The following is a 17,735-nucleotide window of genomic DNA, read 5'->3' as shown; positions in this document are numbered from 1 at the left end:
TTCGAGAAGGCCCTGGAACCCACAGCCCGGCCTCAGTTAAGGGGCTTGGGCAGAGGGCCCCCCCCCCCCCCCCCCCCCCCGAGTGTGAGCGGCCGAGGAGTTAGTGGGAGGAATGCCCCTCGCAGGAGCTGCATATTTGTGTGCGCTGCTGGCCCATCTTGGCAGATTAAGACCCTGGGCCGGGGGCATGGAAGCAAGGTGAGGGCCCACTTGCACTGGTGTTGGCTGTGAGCACAGGCAGTCTGTTAATTTGGGGGTCACTGGAGACTGGTGCAGTGCAGACTCTCCTGATCGCTGCTGTTGCCTGCACCTTTCACTTGACACCCCCTTGTCCAGGGGGGAGAAGGGGGTGTGGGGAGGGAGGGGGATTCCTGGCATGGTAGGAGCAGCAGCGGATTAACTGTGCAAGGCAGCCCGCTAGGAGAGGTGAGAGGGCCTTCCATTGCGTTGGGGCTAGTCCTGTGGTGGTCGGCGCTTCACAGCGAGGGCCCTCTGGCTCTGGTCAGGCTTGAGCAGCTCAGGCAGGAGGTGGCACCACTGGAGGACATTTGCCCATGGTTTTTGCTTTGTTGCCCCTTGGGAGACGTTGGGGCGTGGGAGGATTTGAACCAGGAGTGAGAAGCCCACAGGCCCCTGCTGGTGGAGTCCCTGGAGGTGCTGGGGAGACAATGGTGACCTGGCCCTGATGGAGCTTTTGGGTTTAAAGAAGTGCCTTGATAAACGGAGTGTTCCACTCTGGCAGAGCATCGCCACCGATTCCTAGTTGATTCTGGTAGTTGGGTGCTGGGGTATACTGCACTCCAATGGTTGACTTTCTTGTTCTGCCTAGACTCCCATCATTGAACTCTTGTGGTATTATGCTTAGCCCTATGGGGTTCTTCAAATGAGGGGAGGTGAGGGGGAAAGGAGCCCTGGTCAGTTGCAGAGTTTAGGTCCCTCTTACCACTAGAATGTGTCAGGTAACGCCTGGGTTTCAGGCCCTTAGATCCCTTCGCCGCGGGGAGCGGTCCTATATGGAGGTCTGTGTAGTCCTTGTTCTTTACTACAATCACCCTAATGGACTGGAAAGCCTCTCTCCAGAGGTACCACTTTACCGGCCTTGCGCACCCCCCAAGAGACCAAGTGTAATATCAGTGGACCATGGCAGAGGCGGCTGCTGATGCAATGTCGACAAAGGACATGACAGCCTTTTAGGAACAGATCTGGGGGATTCGCTCCAACATAGGAGGCCGGCTTGATACATTGGATAAGCGAGTGGATAAAATAAATTGATGATAGACTGGTCAACCTAGAGACTAATGAAACCTCTCTCGACACAGTGGAACTTCAAATTGATAGGAGGCTCTAACTTGAAAGGAAAGAATCAGATGATGCTTTAGATGGATGACTTTGAAAATCATGAGGGGAGAAACAACCTTGGTTTTTCGGGTTCCCAGAGTGGGAGGGTGAACCAGAAAGAGACATTAAGACATCCATCCACGAGATGGTCAAGCGCCTTTTTGGTAGCAATAAACTTGCTGAATCTACAATCGATAGGGTGATACCGTGCTGGGTGGGTGGGTTTGCCGGAACAGAGGGCAGAGTTCTGTCCTTGCCCCCTTGCACTGCTAGGAGGATAAGACGAGAATTATTGACACAGTGAGAATTATTAAAAAGGTGAGGAGGGAGGGCCCAGTTTCCCTCGACCCTTCCAAGATCACTAATTTCCAAGATCTTTCCGCTTTTACCCTGGTGAGAAGAATGCGTGCCCTCCCTCACTCAATCAATGGCTTGATGAGAAGGGAGTCTGGTACAGCTGGGGTTTTCCCTTTTCTATAACGTTTGAGTACAAGGGCCATAAATATAAACTAATCACTTAGGATGATATCCAGGGGGGGTCAGGAATGACTGACTGGGACCCCATAGGGGGACGAGGGTTTCCAAAAGGTGAAGGTGAGCAGATATTGAGTGCCTGGTGCAAGAAATTCAGAAAGCTGGACAGTCACCCCCCTCCTCCCCCCCAAGGAGCAACTTGAAATGTTGCAGTCCATGAACAAGGTTTCATTCGTGTCACGCACTGGGCACCTCTACTTTTTCATTATGTCCTCAGCTAAAGTCACTATGGGTATTGGGGGCAATAGCGAGGGTTTAAAAAAATGTAATTATGCAGCAGGGACTTGGTGGGGGCAGGTCAGCCTTCTAGACGAGGGCAGAGTCTTTGTGGTCTGTCAATGCTTGAGGGTGGGGATGGGTATCCTAAGTCAGGTCTTATGAGTGATGTTTCCGGAGGATGGTAAGGGGCTCTGTTATGGGCGTTATTTGTGATTAGGTCCCGGTGGTCTGGGCTTTCCTGGTGGTTCGGTCCTAGGCATGTGATGTTAACTTGCTGGACTGGACACCTTGGGTGGGGTGTGCACAGGTGTTAAAGTTTGAGGGTATCAGGAAATGTTCACTGGTCGTTGAGGGTTCCACAATGTTTCTGAAAATGGAGACAGGCAGTCTCAAAGGTAGGTATTCATGGCTGATGAGTTCCTTCGTAGAGCTAGGAGTCAATGTGAGATTTCTACTAGAAGCTGTAGCTGCACTTATGGCAGACTGCTTTTGATTTGGTAGTGGGCTCCCTCAATGGCCATGGTTTGTCCAGGGTTTAAACTCCCCCACGAAGAGCTCTGTGGTAATTGGACAATTCCACCTCGCTAGGCTCGGTTTGCTTCTACTCCAGAAAACTCGCTGGTCCAGTGGGGATCCCCGAGGCCAGAAATCTAGACATATTGGTGAGGTTTTCCAATCTTCTCCACGAGTTAAAAAAAGAGGAGTGGCTATTGTCACTTCTAGACTGGGCCTTACAGTTGAAAAAGCCCTCCGGAACCCTGAGGGGTGTTACATAGCGGTCAGGGGTTCATTACGGGGAAGTCCGATCAGGATAGTGTCAGTGTACTGTCCAAACGAGGGCCAGACCGCCTTCTGGGGGCACCCTGAAAGAAGAGCTAAAAAAGTTTGTGGAGGGTCAACTAATCATTGGTGGTGACTTCAATATTGTCCTTGACCCGGACAGGAAAAGACCGAAAGACTCTGTAGTAGCCCATGTGGAAATCTCTCAGGCCAAGAAGTTTAGTAAGATTAATGAAGATTTGGGGGTGACTAATGGTCTGACCTTACTTGCCAATGATAAGCCTGCACATTTTATTCTCGAGTCCACGCTTCCTACTCCTGCTAGTAGACACCTTGTTGAAAGGGTTTGTTAACAAAGTGTCGGAGGCCCCCGTTCTGTGGTTGGATCCCGATCTTATCCGGATGGTCCTTGGAGATGGGTGGGCTCGTACACCTCGGGGGAGATGGACCAGTAAGCATTTATTATTAAAGGATATAGAGATTGCCCAACCCCTGCTGGGACATACTGAAGAATATTTTGAGTTGAATGATAAGGGAGAATCCAGTGCCCAATTTGTATGGGAAGGGTTAAAGACCACTACTAGAGGGGTTCTAATCGTGTTGGGATCCTGGAAGAAATTGGAAAGACAAGAGGTGTGGGGGCAGACTTTCGGCCCAAAACTCTCCAAACAGGCAGCACTTCTGCTAGGGGGCTGAACCCAGACAGGGCTGCCCAGTTGGGACTTTATAAGTCACAATTAAATAGCTTGCTAGTGCAGGAAATGGAAAAACAGCTCAAATTCCTGAAACAAAAATATTATGAGAAGGCAGACAGGGCAGAGTGAATTTTAGCCTGGAGATTAAGGGAGTATCGCAAGTCAAAGTTGGTTAGCACTTTAGGAGTCCGGTTGGAGAGTAACTGTTCGACCCGGTTACGATAGGGGATGAATTCCCGGAAATGCTACGCATCATTGTATTCATCAGGCTATACGGGTGCTGGTTCACAAATGTACCAGTTCCTTCATGATCTGCCGGTTCCAGGATTATCTGATCTTGCATCAGATAGTACAGACAAGCCAATAACCCTGGAAGAGGAGGTAAAGACTATTAAAAGTATGAAATCTGCAAATACTCCGGGAGATGAGTTCTCTGTTAAAAAATGTATAAAATGTCCCGGTCAACTTTAGCCCCTCATTTGATGAGGTTTTTCAATAAGGTGTTGGAAGGGGAAGCCCTTCCAGACTCCATGATGGGGGCAATTATTGTGCTCACCCACACGGCAGGAAGAAACCCGGTAGACTGTGCCTCGGATAGACCAATATCTCTCCTGTATACGGATGTGAAAAATCTTGGCAAGGCTGCTTGGTGAGAGGATTGAGAAGGTCCTCCGAACACTGATCCATGGGGATCAGATCAGTTTCCTCTGGAGGAGGCAGGGGATCAGATAACGCTAGAAAGACTATAGATCTCATGTAGGTGGCGGTTCTCAATGTTGTGGTGATCTCATTGGACTCTGAAAAGGCGTTCAATAGGGTGGAATCACTGTACATGTTGAAGGCACTAGAGAAAATTTGATTTGGTCCACACCTGCGTCAATGCATAACTGCCCCAATAGCTAGAGTGCAAGTTAAAGGGCTTCTGACTGCCCCCTTCCCGCTAACCAGAGGAACGAGACAGGGATGTCCTCTCTCGTCCCTTCTCTATGCAATGTCCTTAGAGCCGTTGGCGATTGCCATCCATTCTAACCAGGCCAACAGAGGTATCTGATGTGGGGAATAATGCTTTAAACAGTAGTTATTTGCAGATTGTAGTCTATATGGACGACATCCACACATCGGTCCCAGAGTTCCTCTCGCAGATTTTGTCCTTTGCGCTATTTGCAGGACTCAAAGTTAATGTGAGCAAATCCTGTATCATACCGCGCCAGCAGGAGGGATCTGGTCTTGAAAATATAGTTACATTTAGGGATGAGGGTTGAAAAAAAGTTGATCACTGAACTAGGAATTCAGCTCCCTACAGATTTGACTGCCTTGTTCGACTAATTATAATCCAATCTTTGTTACCCTGAAAAAAAGAAGACCTTTCGTGTTGGGCTCCCCGGGTTCAATCTTGGTACCGGAAGATGATATCTGTCAAGATGAACATTGCCCCTCGTTTGCTTTAACTCTTTTCGTCCATACCTACGATTGTTCCACAGGGATATTTTAGAAAGTAATAACTATGCTTAGTAGGCACGTATGGCAAAATAAGGTCCCTAGAATTAAACACTCAACCCTTACGTTACCCAGTGAAGTGGGGGTTAAGGCGGAGATGTGTTTATCCGGACCAGCAGGTTTGTTACAAGGCAGCCCAGCTGAGAGTTTTATTGGAGCACCCTAGGGATGACCTCGGCAATTACTCGACCTTTCTTGAGGATGTTGCAGCCCAACCTAAAAGGATAAGAGACCTTTTACGGGCACCACTAGACATGGTTCCCCAGGAATTGAGAGCACCCAACATTGGGGGTATTATGGTCCCTATGGAAAGAAACGAAGATGAACCTGTCTGTCGAGCAGTCATTCCTCGCTATGGGGGTCCCCTATAAATTAGCGAGGCACGGGTTCAGTCATTCCCAGGAATGGTCAGACAATGGTTTGGAGAGAGCTGGACAGTTATTTTCAGGGGCATATTTTTTAGGATATGAAGCTCCTCCTGATATGCTGGATCCTGAATCGCTCTCTTTTTGAGACCATTTACGACTTAGAGGGTTGTTTACTGATAAACAGTGGTAGAACAAGCTAACAAGGGATTTGACAATTCGAGAAGGCCCTAGCCTCGGAGGAGGGTCGGAAAGGAATTCTCTTGCGATTGTATAGGGTTATGATTACATCCGACATTGGGGACAGACAGGACTTTAAACAACGGTTGGGGACCTGGGTGGACAGGGAAATCCCCTGAGGAGACGTGAAGTACCATATTCAAGATGACTTTTCGGGAAACATATTCACTTCCATGATGGAGCACAACTTTAAAGTCCTGCACGGCTAGCATAGAGACAAAGTTAGGCTCTCTAAGATTCATCAGGGCTAATCCCTGTGACTGGTCAGAAGGGCATTTGTTCCATATGTGGTGGGAGTGCCCCAAGATTCTGATCTATTGGACAGAGATACTGAGCTCAATGAAGGAGGTGACAGGTGTTCAGCTTGAACTAGACCCCCTGGAGACTTTGCTAGGGGTCCCTAAGATGGATAGAGATGAGCATAGGTTCTCGAGGCCATGGGAGGCAATGTTGAGAGCCGGGAGAATTGCACTGGCGCAGGAATGGAAATCCCTGGAGGTCCCGGAGAGAGTTGGGAACACAAACTAAGAGTCATGTACACGATGGAATAGCAGACTGCCATGGTCAACGACCACATGAGATCGTTTCAGGATGAGTGGGGCCTGCTTATTTGTAAAGTGGAACCTGAATTAAGATGCACTGTGGGGTCTCGAGGGGGAATCTGTTGAGGAGAGATCATAGCATTGAGAGGAGGGGAGATACACAAGGATATGGGGGGTTATTGTATAGTTGTTATGAGGGTTATTATAAGGTTGCAGGGGTCTGTCCTCCAGGTGTACAGGGAAGGAGAGCAGGAGTTTCTTGTAAATAGGGTTGGGGGAGCTCAAATGTTTCCGACTAGTAGTGAAAGTTGAATCAAATCCAGACATTTGGCTTTTTTCACGTTGACTGTCAGAGTGAATAAATGAACATTTCCCGATTACGTTGTGGGGAGCTGAAAAGTTATCTATGTGTTATTGATATTGTTGAATATTGCTGATGTTATTGGTAACTTGGTTAAAAGAATCAATACAAGTTAAGTTGGAAAATATATATGCTTAATTAAATTACAACATAGGCCACTAAATGTCCTTAAAATGTCTTAAGGGACAACTCAAAGCACTTGCGCTGCTATGTTTTTGAATAATTTAACTGGCCTCATGTCGCCCTTCCTGACAACTTCCTAACCATTGCTTATAAAGACCAACCTGGGGTCAAATAAATTTAAAAATAGCCTGGATCAGTAGTGCACTTGGTCTAGGTTACTGTTAATTACTACAAATGAATGTATCCTATTAGCAATATTAAGTTTCTTTAAGTTATAATTTATGTTGCAATTGGGTTGCCACCAACCGAACACGGATATGTTCCATCAACGTACGAATGTTGGTCAATGCTGTATTTGAGAAACACATTTTGCTCATTATCTACAAAAGGCTGGCAACACCTGGTCCAAGTCTACATCTGCCCAACAAAAAATGCTTTTGGCCGGTGTTAAACTTGAATTTTCTATCATGAACAACCCAGAACGTACCTCTTGGGGCCAACTGCTGCAAATAACTGCCCAAATGAACATCCACCACACTCTATTCAAACATTTTAGAAATTGAGGTTTTACTTACAAAACAGCAAGGACTCCCAATGAGTGTTCCTGCACATCTAGGGCCCCAAGCACGGTATCCAGGTGAGACAGATTCTTTGCAAGCAGCTCCCCACTCTTATTGATCAACTCACAAAGCTGAGTCATTTGACCTATGAAATAAAGCCAACACCAATGTCACAAGTTGAGATCCAGCACTTCAAAGACTTGTATTTAATAGTACAAAGAAAAAATCCTAATATAAGAAAATGTCATTGTTTATAGGTGTTGATTTAATGTTTGTAGACTAGGGAAATGTTAAAGCCCATATGCTTTACCCTGTTGCATGCGTTTTTCAGAAGTGCCAAGGACAATGAGTAAAAGTATAGGTCACATTTTTACCAATGGCAAAGTAGGGCCATAAACACGTTTCTCAGCAACAGGATTATTGGAAAACAGTATTAAAGGAGAAATAAGACAACCACATTTCTTAAAAGGGTTACTTGCCTTGAATGTGTGCACATCATACCAGAAAGAAATTCTTTGTGGCTCGATTTGTGCGCACCGTTTCCTGAGGCATTCTTAATGCCAAGACGCTTAACCTAGATCTTTCATAAATTTCAATATATGACACGTAGGGAACACAGTGTCAAGCTACTAGCAAGCCATCAAAAAGTCACTTGCCACCTCCATTCTATACTTACTTACACAATGCACACCATTATTTTTAAAAATCGACTAGCGTTCACTAGCCAACGGCTAGTGGGAAGTGCATTTTTCATCCTGTGAAAGGTGTGATAAAAGCACCAATAGTGGCACTCAATTGTGAGTATTGAACTGTGCTTTTACACCTACTTGGGTTTCAGAATTCCCAAAAGAATGGACACATGTTTTGAACAATGCACACTGACAAATCCAGAGAATTCATGCCTTCTCCTCAAAGGGGAAGCCACCTCCTTTGGGACTAGAGGAGTGCCTGTTAAGCTACACCAACCCTAGGGGGCAAGGCGAGCGGGATCCCAGAGCGGGCGACTCCCCCTTAGTGGACAGGCTGACCCTTGGAGCTATGTACCACTGTCCCCTTATCTCAGGAAGCCAATATCTTCATTGGGTATTTGGGGATTGCCTGAAATCACTGAGAATGTTGTACATGGCTTAGTTTCTGACCCTATGAGGTTATCCTCACAAAGCCAATGGATTGTTTAATCTCCTTTTAGAGACAGATTTAAAATAAATAGCGTATCACTGACACGCAGGCCTCCAGATAAGTGTCGTACAAGGCCTTTTTACACATGAAAATCTTGTAAATACGACAGCTTTATTATTTTCCAGTGTACATTTATGCACAGGTTTAGAGCAGCGGGCAGTGCAAAGGTCAGGTTACTTGACAGAAACCGGAACGCTTCTTTTGATTTTTATCTACATGTATCTAATTGCAAGCCATGGAGAAAAGCCTCTGAAACAGAATTTATTTCTCTGAAGCCTTTCAAAAAAGAAACTGCACACCGTGATAAAAGGAATAATTTCTTTCCGTTCAGCTTCTGCTGTGTTCCGTTAAGCAAACAGAAGCACTGTGCATATTTATTTTCTTAGCATTTTAGGATTGTATAAGATTGAAAAATGTGTTACAGTTGAGAATTAATCTTTTGTAACAAATTATGCTTTTTCCCCCCAGCAAAAACAAACCAGTATTGCACAATTGTATTTTTCAGAGTTCATGTACACACTATGAATTATTGTGTGAATAATCATAAAGATGCACGTAGGAGAAGGTGTTCCAAAAATATAATACATTGTTTGAAACCAGACCTCTTTGCTGAACTATATGTTTAAATTTTCTTTTTTTTAAATGTAAAATATTTAGCACACAAAGTACTTTTACATTAACCATAGTAACTTCTTCACATCATTATATACATAGAAAATAGCATCATACTGTAATGCTTCTCTGCATCTCTTACAATCTTTGTGGCATTTGCATCAAAAAGCAAGAATAGGCTGTCATAGCAACAAAACAAAAGGAAAATAGAAACAAAACAGACAGTTCAAGCGCTTTGCCCCATCTGCCCAGTTTTGTAATTCATGGACTATCAGAGGCAAACACCTTCAATGTAGTGTCTACTAAGGAAACAGAATGATAGTTCTTTGGTGATCCTCTATCTCCCATTTTATAAAATCTGGATTATTATTGCGTTATGCCATGATGCAGGACAGATACCTGTTTTCGCTATTTGTTCAAAGAGATTACACAAAATCGCTGCTCATAGGTTGGGGTTATTTTTCATTAGCCTGTTTGTTACTCCATCTGGACAACTCGCTTGGAGTTATGTGGTTTCTTAATAACCACCTTGATCTCCTTCATGTCGAAGCAGTAATCCCACGTTAACAGTTTTCCTAGATTCCCCTCTCATCGATTCCCTCTCTACGTCTCCACTAAATTTCTCCTGTAGAAAGTTGACCCAGTCCTGTTCCAAAACACCAATTACTTGAGCTGGGGTCTGTGTTATATTTCTTCTATTTAAGGCCCAGAGATAGCTCTCGAATCCTTTTTTATTAGGTTAGACATTATATCCTATTTGTTTAAAGATATTTTTGGACCTCGTGATATTTTAAATTTATACTCTATACTTTTGCTTTAGGGATTATTTGGCTACCCTCTTTGAGTTCTTCACTTTTTAAAAGATGTTCTTCTTCACTGACCTTATTTTTGCTCTAAGCAAGCCTCTTCTCTTGACCGCCTCCCTATCAAAATTAGCCAGTTTTTCATCCAGCCACATTTATGGTATGGGTTGACCGGGTTCCTTCCTTACATTGCCCAGTTTTTCTAGTAGTACTGGAAATAGGTCTGGAGTAGTAACACTTATTTCACCCATGGGTATACCATGCCACCATTTTGACAGCCTTAAGTTGGGTATTTCCACATTGCTACTACGTTGTACTAACCTTCACTTAGCTCCTTGCATGACTGGGTCTCTCCTACCATGGAGACCATTTTTGTCAAAGGTGCTTCTTTGACAAGGGCCAAAAGCACGAACGAGTGGTTGCTTAAGTTGTTCTTCACTATTTTCAGGTCTTTAATTCTTTTGGGTTCGATGCTTTTTGTGAATATATAGTCAATGGTTGAGGACGTCATGCCATTAGCCCACGTCAGTATATCCTCAGTGTTCATGTAGATTAGATTGGACAAACCCCCTTTTAGACAAGAACTGCAACCACTCTCACCCACAATTAGCCCTTTGGGGATAGCAACCTCACCTCATCTAGTTCTAGTCGAACCAAATCTTCTGTGGTCATTGCTTACATTTACAATTGAAATTGCCCCATGATAATATCACCCCCTTTCTTTTGCCAATCTATTAAACTATTTTCTATCTCATTCGTTATTTTCCCCAGGTCTCTACCTATGGGATTATAATAGATATTAATTATGAGGGTGGTAGTGTCTTTGCTGTCAATCTCATCAGTCAGGCTAGTTGTTAATAAACCATCATGCAGGTTTTTACAGGTTGAATAATTCTCGACCTCTGGGATCTTATGGCCACGATCAGTCCTCCTAGGGGGCGTCCGTTTTGGACCTTTCTTGCATTTTTTGCATGGATTACATACCCGTCAAACACTGGCTTAGTCCTTAGCCAAGTTTCTTGCAGGAGAATTATTTCTGCTTCATCATGAAGCAGAAATAATTCTCTATTTTACGCCTCATTTTTAAACTTTGAGAGTAAATGTGATTTTAAGAGAATAAAAATGACTTTTCGCCTTTGCAAGAGAGTAAAACGTATGTGACATCCAGCCGACGTTTGCAAAAACTATATGGAAATCATTACTATCCGGCAGCTTTCTGCATTCTGACAGAATACATCTTTCATTATTTCTTTAAGGTTTGGCCATTTGATCAATCCTGTATATATTTAAATGTTGAAATCAAAAAGCCTCGCCAATTACATATTAAAGCAACAAATTGTATTGTGTGTTTTGAGCTTCGATAGCAGAATTGTCTTTTGATGTTTAATGAAAGTCCTCATTTCCTGGGGGAATTACTATCCTATGGTATGCTAATGTTATGATATAACAGTGCAGAGAGGCACGGACATCATGCTAAATTCTATATCTAACCTAATGGTCAAATGGTTATTTATATAGCGCTTTTGGCAAATCGCTGTACATAGAACATATTACACAATTATCACCAAACCAAAATCGGTACTCCTTTATTGACCTCTAAAGGATGAAAGGCTGAGTTGGCCTTGCCGGGATTCAAACCTGCAACCTACAGAACATGCACAGATTGCAGCAACGAGTACTCAACCGGCTGAGCTATCTTATTGGCCAACATCCTTCAGAGGTCGGTTTACTGAGTATCGACTGAGGTATAAATAATCATAGTACCATTTATGAAGCGCTATATAAAGTTAAATACCTATCTGGATTATCACAGGGACAGGTTTTGCTGAGTTTCTATTTCAAATACCAACGTAACTTTCCTTTGTTTGTTTTCGAACAGCGGTTGCACTTCCTGGAGAGTCAGGTTTTGGATGTTTTAATAGTAGTCTTGAAGATTTGGGAGGCTAGAACACTTGTGATTGGTGTAATGACAATCACTCACCCTTGAGCAAAGACTCTGCTGCCACTGACCATTCATAGTAATGTACCCCATTGACTGCAAGGTTGAATGGATGTAACTATATACCGTCATCATTTTACACACTGTTTTTATTATTAGAGTGTACATTTAATGATAAGTGTAAAAATTATCTGCCTCCGCATGATTAGGCACATAGCACCGGAACTCTAATACAATTGTGTAGTACTAGTTTGCTTTCACCGTTTAAAAAAAACAAAAAAACAAGCATTATTTGCTACAAATATTAATTCTCAATTGCAACTTAATTTTCAATCTTATTAATTATACAATCCTAAAATTCTGAAAATATGCACAGTGCTTCTGAAGCTGAATGGAAAGAAACCATTCCTTTTATCACAGTGTGCAGTTTCCTTTTTTTGAAAAGGCTTCAGTGAAATACATTCTGTTTCAGAGGTGGCTTGCAATTACATCCATGTAGATAAACATCAAAAGAAGCCTTCTGGTTTCTGTCAAGTAACCTGACCTTTGCACTACCCTCTGCTCTAAACCTGTGTGTAAATGTACACAGGAAAATAATAAAGCCGTCGTATTTACAAGATGTTCATGTGTAAAAAGGCCTAGTACGCACCTTATCTGGAGGCCTGGCTTCATGGAACAACTCATTAATGTCTGCGTGTAGGAAAGAATTATGATCCCCTTGTGTTCCAACTATGTATTTGTTCTCTCTAAAAGCCGGGTTGTTTCTTTGAGCATGTGGGCAAAGGGTGAGCAAGCCATTCCCAACCTGTCGAGGTTTCCTTCCGATTAATTTGCCTGCGTCGGTCAGAGTCAAATGTGCATACAACTTTGAGGTTGACTCGCCCCATGACCTGTTGTTCCGACTTTTTTCCTTTCGCATAGCAGGTCTCGAATCTGTTCAGTAATAAATCTTTCTGGCATACAAATGCCATAGTTTCTACCAACTTGGTTGAAAAATGAACCGCTCATTTCCCGAGACAACAAACGGTCAAACAGGTGACACATTTCAGATCTAGGGATGGCAGTGAGGCTAGCCGTGTCAAAATGCTGCATCTGTTAAATGGAACATTTCTGTCTTCCTCGAAGACAGATTCAAACTTGATGGGGTACATCATTGGCAGCTGAATCGCACCCCTCCATTCTTCTTTCTCGGATGGGCTGAGCCGCACTTGTCTGTGCCTGTCCCTATCCATACTTTTACCAGATGCTTAACCGGGCTGCAATTTGGAGGCTGATTGTTACTTGCTGTGAATACAGGGTCTTTGTCTGATCGCACACTTCTTTGCATCCTTGGCATCATCTCAACCTAGTTTCCATCATTCCATGCCTTTTTGTCTGAGTTCTGCCTAATTTTTCCTTTTGCAGAGCTCTTTTTTGGTCGCTCCATTTAAAGTGTGATGTCTCCTCTGGCCTTGATCCAACTTTGATGCCGATTCTTCAACAATTAATACATCCTCAAGCTCTCTCCTTGTTCTCAAATTTGCTGCTTTCTACATTTTCCTTAGAAATTTGCTTGAACCCCTGTTTGGGGGGTTTGGGCCCTTTTTTACATTCTTTGATTTCTTTTTCTTTGGTATATTTGTGCTCATCTTTATGTGAGATGGTTCTCTCTGCCACTCCACATTAGGTTTTGGTGGCCATATCTCACTTTCAACCATTGGCGTCTGGCACCTTTAGCTCGCTTCAATTACTGACTTTTCTCCATGATTTATGGGCACGAATCAAGGCCCATTGCCCACTATTTTTCAGATTTTATTTTGCTGAAAATAGTATTTTATTAAAGGTAAGAAACAGGCTTGCCCTTAGACCATTTCTGTCAGCAAGAACATTAAGAAAACATATCAAAACAACCATCAAAATACAAGTGAAATAACAATACAAGATAGTCGATGGTTACGTTGAGGACTCACTGCATTTCGACTCCATCGTCAAACCATACACTCAACAGCGATGTCTCCACCGTTATTCTTAACGCACCTAACCCATCTTTGCCTATTTGTCTCCTTTCTGTCCCCTCCCTACCTCCCAACCGATCCCTCCCTCCTCTTATATTGGATAACGATTGTCGAATTCCAGACTGCTCTATAAACTACCGCCCATCCTTTGAAGTTATTTTTCCCATCCCAGGTCTTTCTCCCATCTGGTCTGTGTGTACGGTGCCATTAGATGACCCCTTGTTAGCAGAGCGCTGTATAGTTTTGCTTTCAACCCTTTAGATCCCTGATGGGTATTTAGAACATTTTGAAACAGAGTTAGTCGCTGCTGGGGTTGTTTCTTCCACCGTGAGTCTGTCAATGCACTTTTTAGCTGCAAGTATAATAGCGGATGGATTGACAGGGCCTGTTGTGCTGGCTCCAGCCCAGTCTTTCCACATTTGTGCTGCCCTCACGAGCCTTCTTGGTTCTATTCAAGTGCATACAATACTGGAGTATCCCGCGCCTCCCCTTATTCCTCTCACCCCCTTTTAGAATTCCCCTTGATTCCCCTCCCTTAAGCTTGAAAAGGAGAAACAATAGGGATTCTCCCGACATGGGAGGGACGCCCTAAAGAAAAACATAGGGCTACACGAAGGGAGACGCCTTGGCAACAACAACAGGATTAACCACTGAATAACAAACTCTTTGCTGGCACTTATAACTTACTGTCCATCATTGAATGTTCTAAACCCAGGACGCGGGCTTAATGTCTCTTGAAGATGGAGAGCGCCCTGACCCAGTCTAAAATGTAACAAACATCTTTAAATACTGGGGCGCCAGGTGTATTTCGATATTCATCGAAGGTTGGGACGACCATCAGTCGAATCCAGCAGTTCATTGTTCCTTGGTCAACGTGTGTTTAACCTTTTTTATTTTCTGGTCCCTTTGGTGTGCCCTCTCCTGGACCATGGGCCCTCTGGTTTCCTGGAAGCTTCAGAGGACGCCGGTAGTTGCTCCATGTCTGCGCTGTTCGCTTCGGCAGTCATGCCCTGCAGCACGCTGTTCGCCTCCTTGCAGAAACAATTTGATATTCCTCATTGCCATATTCAAATGTCAGCACGAAGAGGAACGCCAATCTATAGTGATTTCTCTGCTCCTACAGCCACGTAGTTAGCAGGTGAGTCTTTTGTTTTGGCTAACATGACCACCGATAAGTCTTGAAATATTTTGACGCAAGATCCCTCGAAGTCGATGTGCTCCTTTTCTCTTGGCCCTTGCACAATCTCTTTTTTAGATCTATAATGACAACACTTTCCCCGGACCGATCTTGGGACATTCCGGGGTGCCCCTGCACGATGCACCCTATCTAACTCAAGTTCAGGTGTTAGGGGGGTGTCAAACATGGAGCTCACCAGCGATTTCACCCATCTCTCCAAGCTCTGCTGTGTTTCGCTTGGCATCTCTTTCAAGCCCTGTATGCGAATATTGGACCTTCTGTCTCGGTTTTCCAGGTCATCTACTTCAGCCGCTAGGTTCAGGTTTCTTTGCTCGAGGTCTTGGAAGCGTCTTTTTGCCCTCATCTCAAGCAAGTCAGTGGATTGTTGATAGTTCTCCAATGTCTCCACCTTATCCTCCATTTTGTCGACTCTAATCTACAGGGCCATCACAGTTGTTGCCACGTTGCTCTTTATCGATCGTATTTCCTCCAGGAGCAGGCGTACATCTGCTTTTATGGCTGCATCCTGATCTCCCCCCGAAATAATCTGCAGGTCTGGGAGTGGCGGGGGCTCCATTTCTGGATTTGTGCAGCGGAACCCCTGCAGTTTAAGTGCCACTGCTGGTTCCAGGTCGTTTGACATTTCGGCCCGGTGCTCGTTGAATCTGGTTCTGTCCTGGCACCTGGGTCCTCAGGCCTCTGTGTTTTTGTGCTAGCTAGATGGGTAGCAGGGTAGACCCACGAGGATCAGGCCCCCAGTGTAGCCCTCTGGTCAGTCACTTTAGGAGCCTGGTGGGGTCTGGCAGGTTCTCTGTGCTTTGAATGCCTTGCTTCCCCTCCACCCCCCTCTTCCCCAGCAGCAGCCAGCAATGGGATCTGGGTGTCTTGCTGGTCTGGTCGGGCAGACTTTAACGAGGGCCCCGGGTGCCCCACAATGTGCCTGGTAAGCTGGCGCTGCACAACTTCTTGGGTGTGTGTTGAATCTGCCTGCTGACGAGATAACCGCTTTGGCACACTGAACTGCGGTGGGAGCTCACCTTATTGCATGGGCTGATTTCTGTTCCAACCTCTGCTCCAGTTGCAGCCAATGGGGGCCGATTCCTGCTGCGAGAGTGTGTTGTCTCATTGGGTGCCCTGGGGGATTATGCAGTGAAGGTGAGGTTATTACACTGCTTTAATTATTGCACAGTTCAGGAGCCTCTCCGTGTGTGATGCTTGATATTAATTTGTCCGTTTAAACATTTCTCCAGTGCCGCTCCTCTTGCGCCTTGCGGTACACAGCCTACTCTGGCTCCTAACCTGGCTACCCCAGATGCAAGTGCCGGGGGACTGTTACGCTGTCCCTGGACTGGTGTCCGGTGGAGGTGAGGGGAGCACGGTGCCTTGCCCTCTGAACCCGGAGGGCAGCGTTTGTTGGTCGGAGCCCTGCCGCATTGCCAGTATCAATTGAGGCTCTGCACCACGCCAGCTGTCCACTCCAAGTCCCGGCGCCGAGTCTGCTGCTGTTGTCCTCCCATTCCTTGGTGAGGGACGCACTGAGCCGGCTTGATTCTTCGCTGTTGTCCGGCTGCTTACCCCAGTGCCACTGCATCCGATAAGCGCTATGCAGCCTGCACCACTCAGGAGCGCCTCAGTGGATCTTGCATCCCTGTTGTTTCGAGGCCTGTGAGGGGTGCATGAGTCCGGGCAAGGTTTGCCGGTTCCTACTTGCCAAAGAGATTTGGGATTCAGCCTATCAGTGGACGACTGCTTCTTCTGCGTTTTCCTGCACTGCTTTGTTGAAATGCGCTGGGTGAACTTTCAGGCGCCACCATTCCCGTGTTGGTACAAGGGCTCAGGCAGCCATGTCGTCCGCACCCCCTGGTGGTCTCCCTTCAGATGATTGTTAATGTTTGTGAGCATATTCGTGTTAGTTTTGATGTCGATGGCAATGATTTCATAGTCTTCTACTGTCACCGAAGATTGCTCGGCTGTCAGTATAGATCAAGGTCTGTGTCAGAAATGGAGAACACTGCTGGTTGTTGGGTTTTGAAAATGGCTGATGTTCGGCTTAGATGCTCATTCAAACTCTCGGCCACTCATTTCATTGTCCAAACTCATGCATACATCTATCTGGGGGAAGCTCGCCTCTAGTTCTGCTAGTACAGCCCATGAGATGTCATGATCGTGTGTGACATGGGTGGTCTCCTTTGTGCACCCAATAGCCTGCATTATTTCAGATTGAGCAGCTACTTGGCTATATAACTTGGGCACTTTTGGCGAAAAGTACTTTGTTAGTTTAGATTGCGCATCAGTGGTTGGTATCTCTCCGCCTTAACCGGGATTCTCCTCTCCCACCTTGGGCGCTAATGCCGCTTCCATTTCAGCGCTTCTCAGATTATATCGTTTAGCTTTGCTCTTACTGCGCATAGTAAGACCAGAATGACCTATTTTTAGCAATTTAGGTCGTAGGAGGCGGCAGCGAGTTGTGTCAATAGGTAGTCTTATTTTATAGTTGTTTAGTCACAAGACACGCACCTAGCAACGGTTGCCACGCATGAGACGGTAGTGTTCTCACTATTCTTCTCACTATTCTAACTCTTCTTTATCCAAGTTGCTGGCACTCTTGTAGACTCTTGATGAAATTCTTCCAAAGCCTCAAAACACCAAACACTGGGCTTGGCGCACTGCTTGTATGCTGGGGTTTAAGGTCCTCCTCTTTCAATCTGCATGGATAACATACCCAACGCAGTCACCACAGGAAAAAAAAAGACAGACTGTCCCACACCAAACACACT

The 17,735-nt window shown here is 45.1% G+C and overlaps 1 protein-coding gene across 1 annotated transcript in view; it reads right to left on the bottom strand.

Annotated features, from left to right (window-relative positions):
• The window catches only part of COPS3 (COP9 signalosome subunit 3), a 351,396-nt gene that overhangs the window by 291,284 nt on the left and 42,377 nt on the right, over positions 1–17,735 (bottom strand). The window contains exon 2 of the mRNA XM_069645733.1: positions 7,270–7,399. Within this exon, the coding sequence (XP_069501834.1) occupies positions 7,270–7,399 (130 nt within the window). The remainder of the gene's footprint in view (positions 1–7,269; positions 7,400–17,735) is intronic.

The sequence above is a fragment of the Ambystoma mexicanum genome, chromosome 2p, assembly GCF_040938575.1.
Source record: "Ambystoma mexicanum isolate Mex_15411 chromosome 2p, UKY_AmexF1_1, whole genome shotgun sequence".
NCBI classification, from domain to species: Eukaryota; Metazoa; Chordata; class Amphibia; order Caudata; family Ambystomatidae; genus Ambystoma; species Ambystoma mexicanum.
This window is presented reverse-complemented; position numbering and strand designations above follow the sequence as displayed.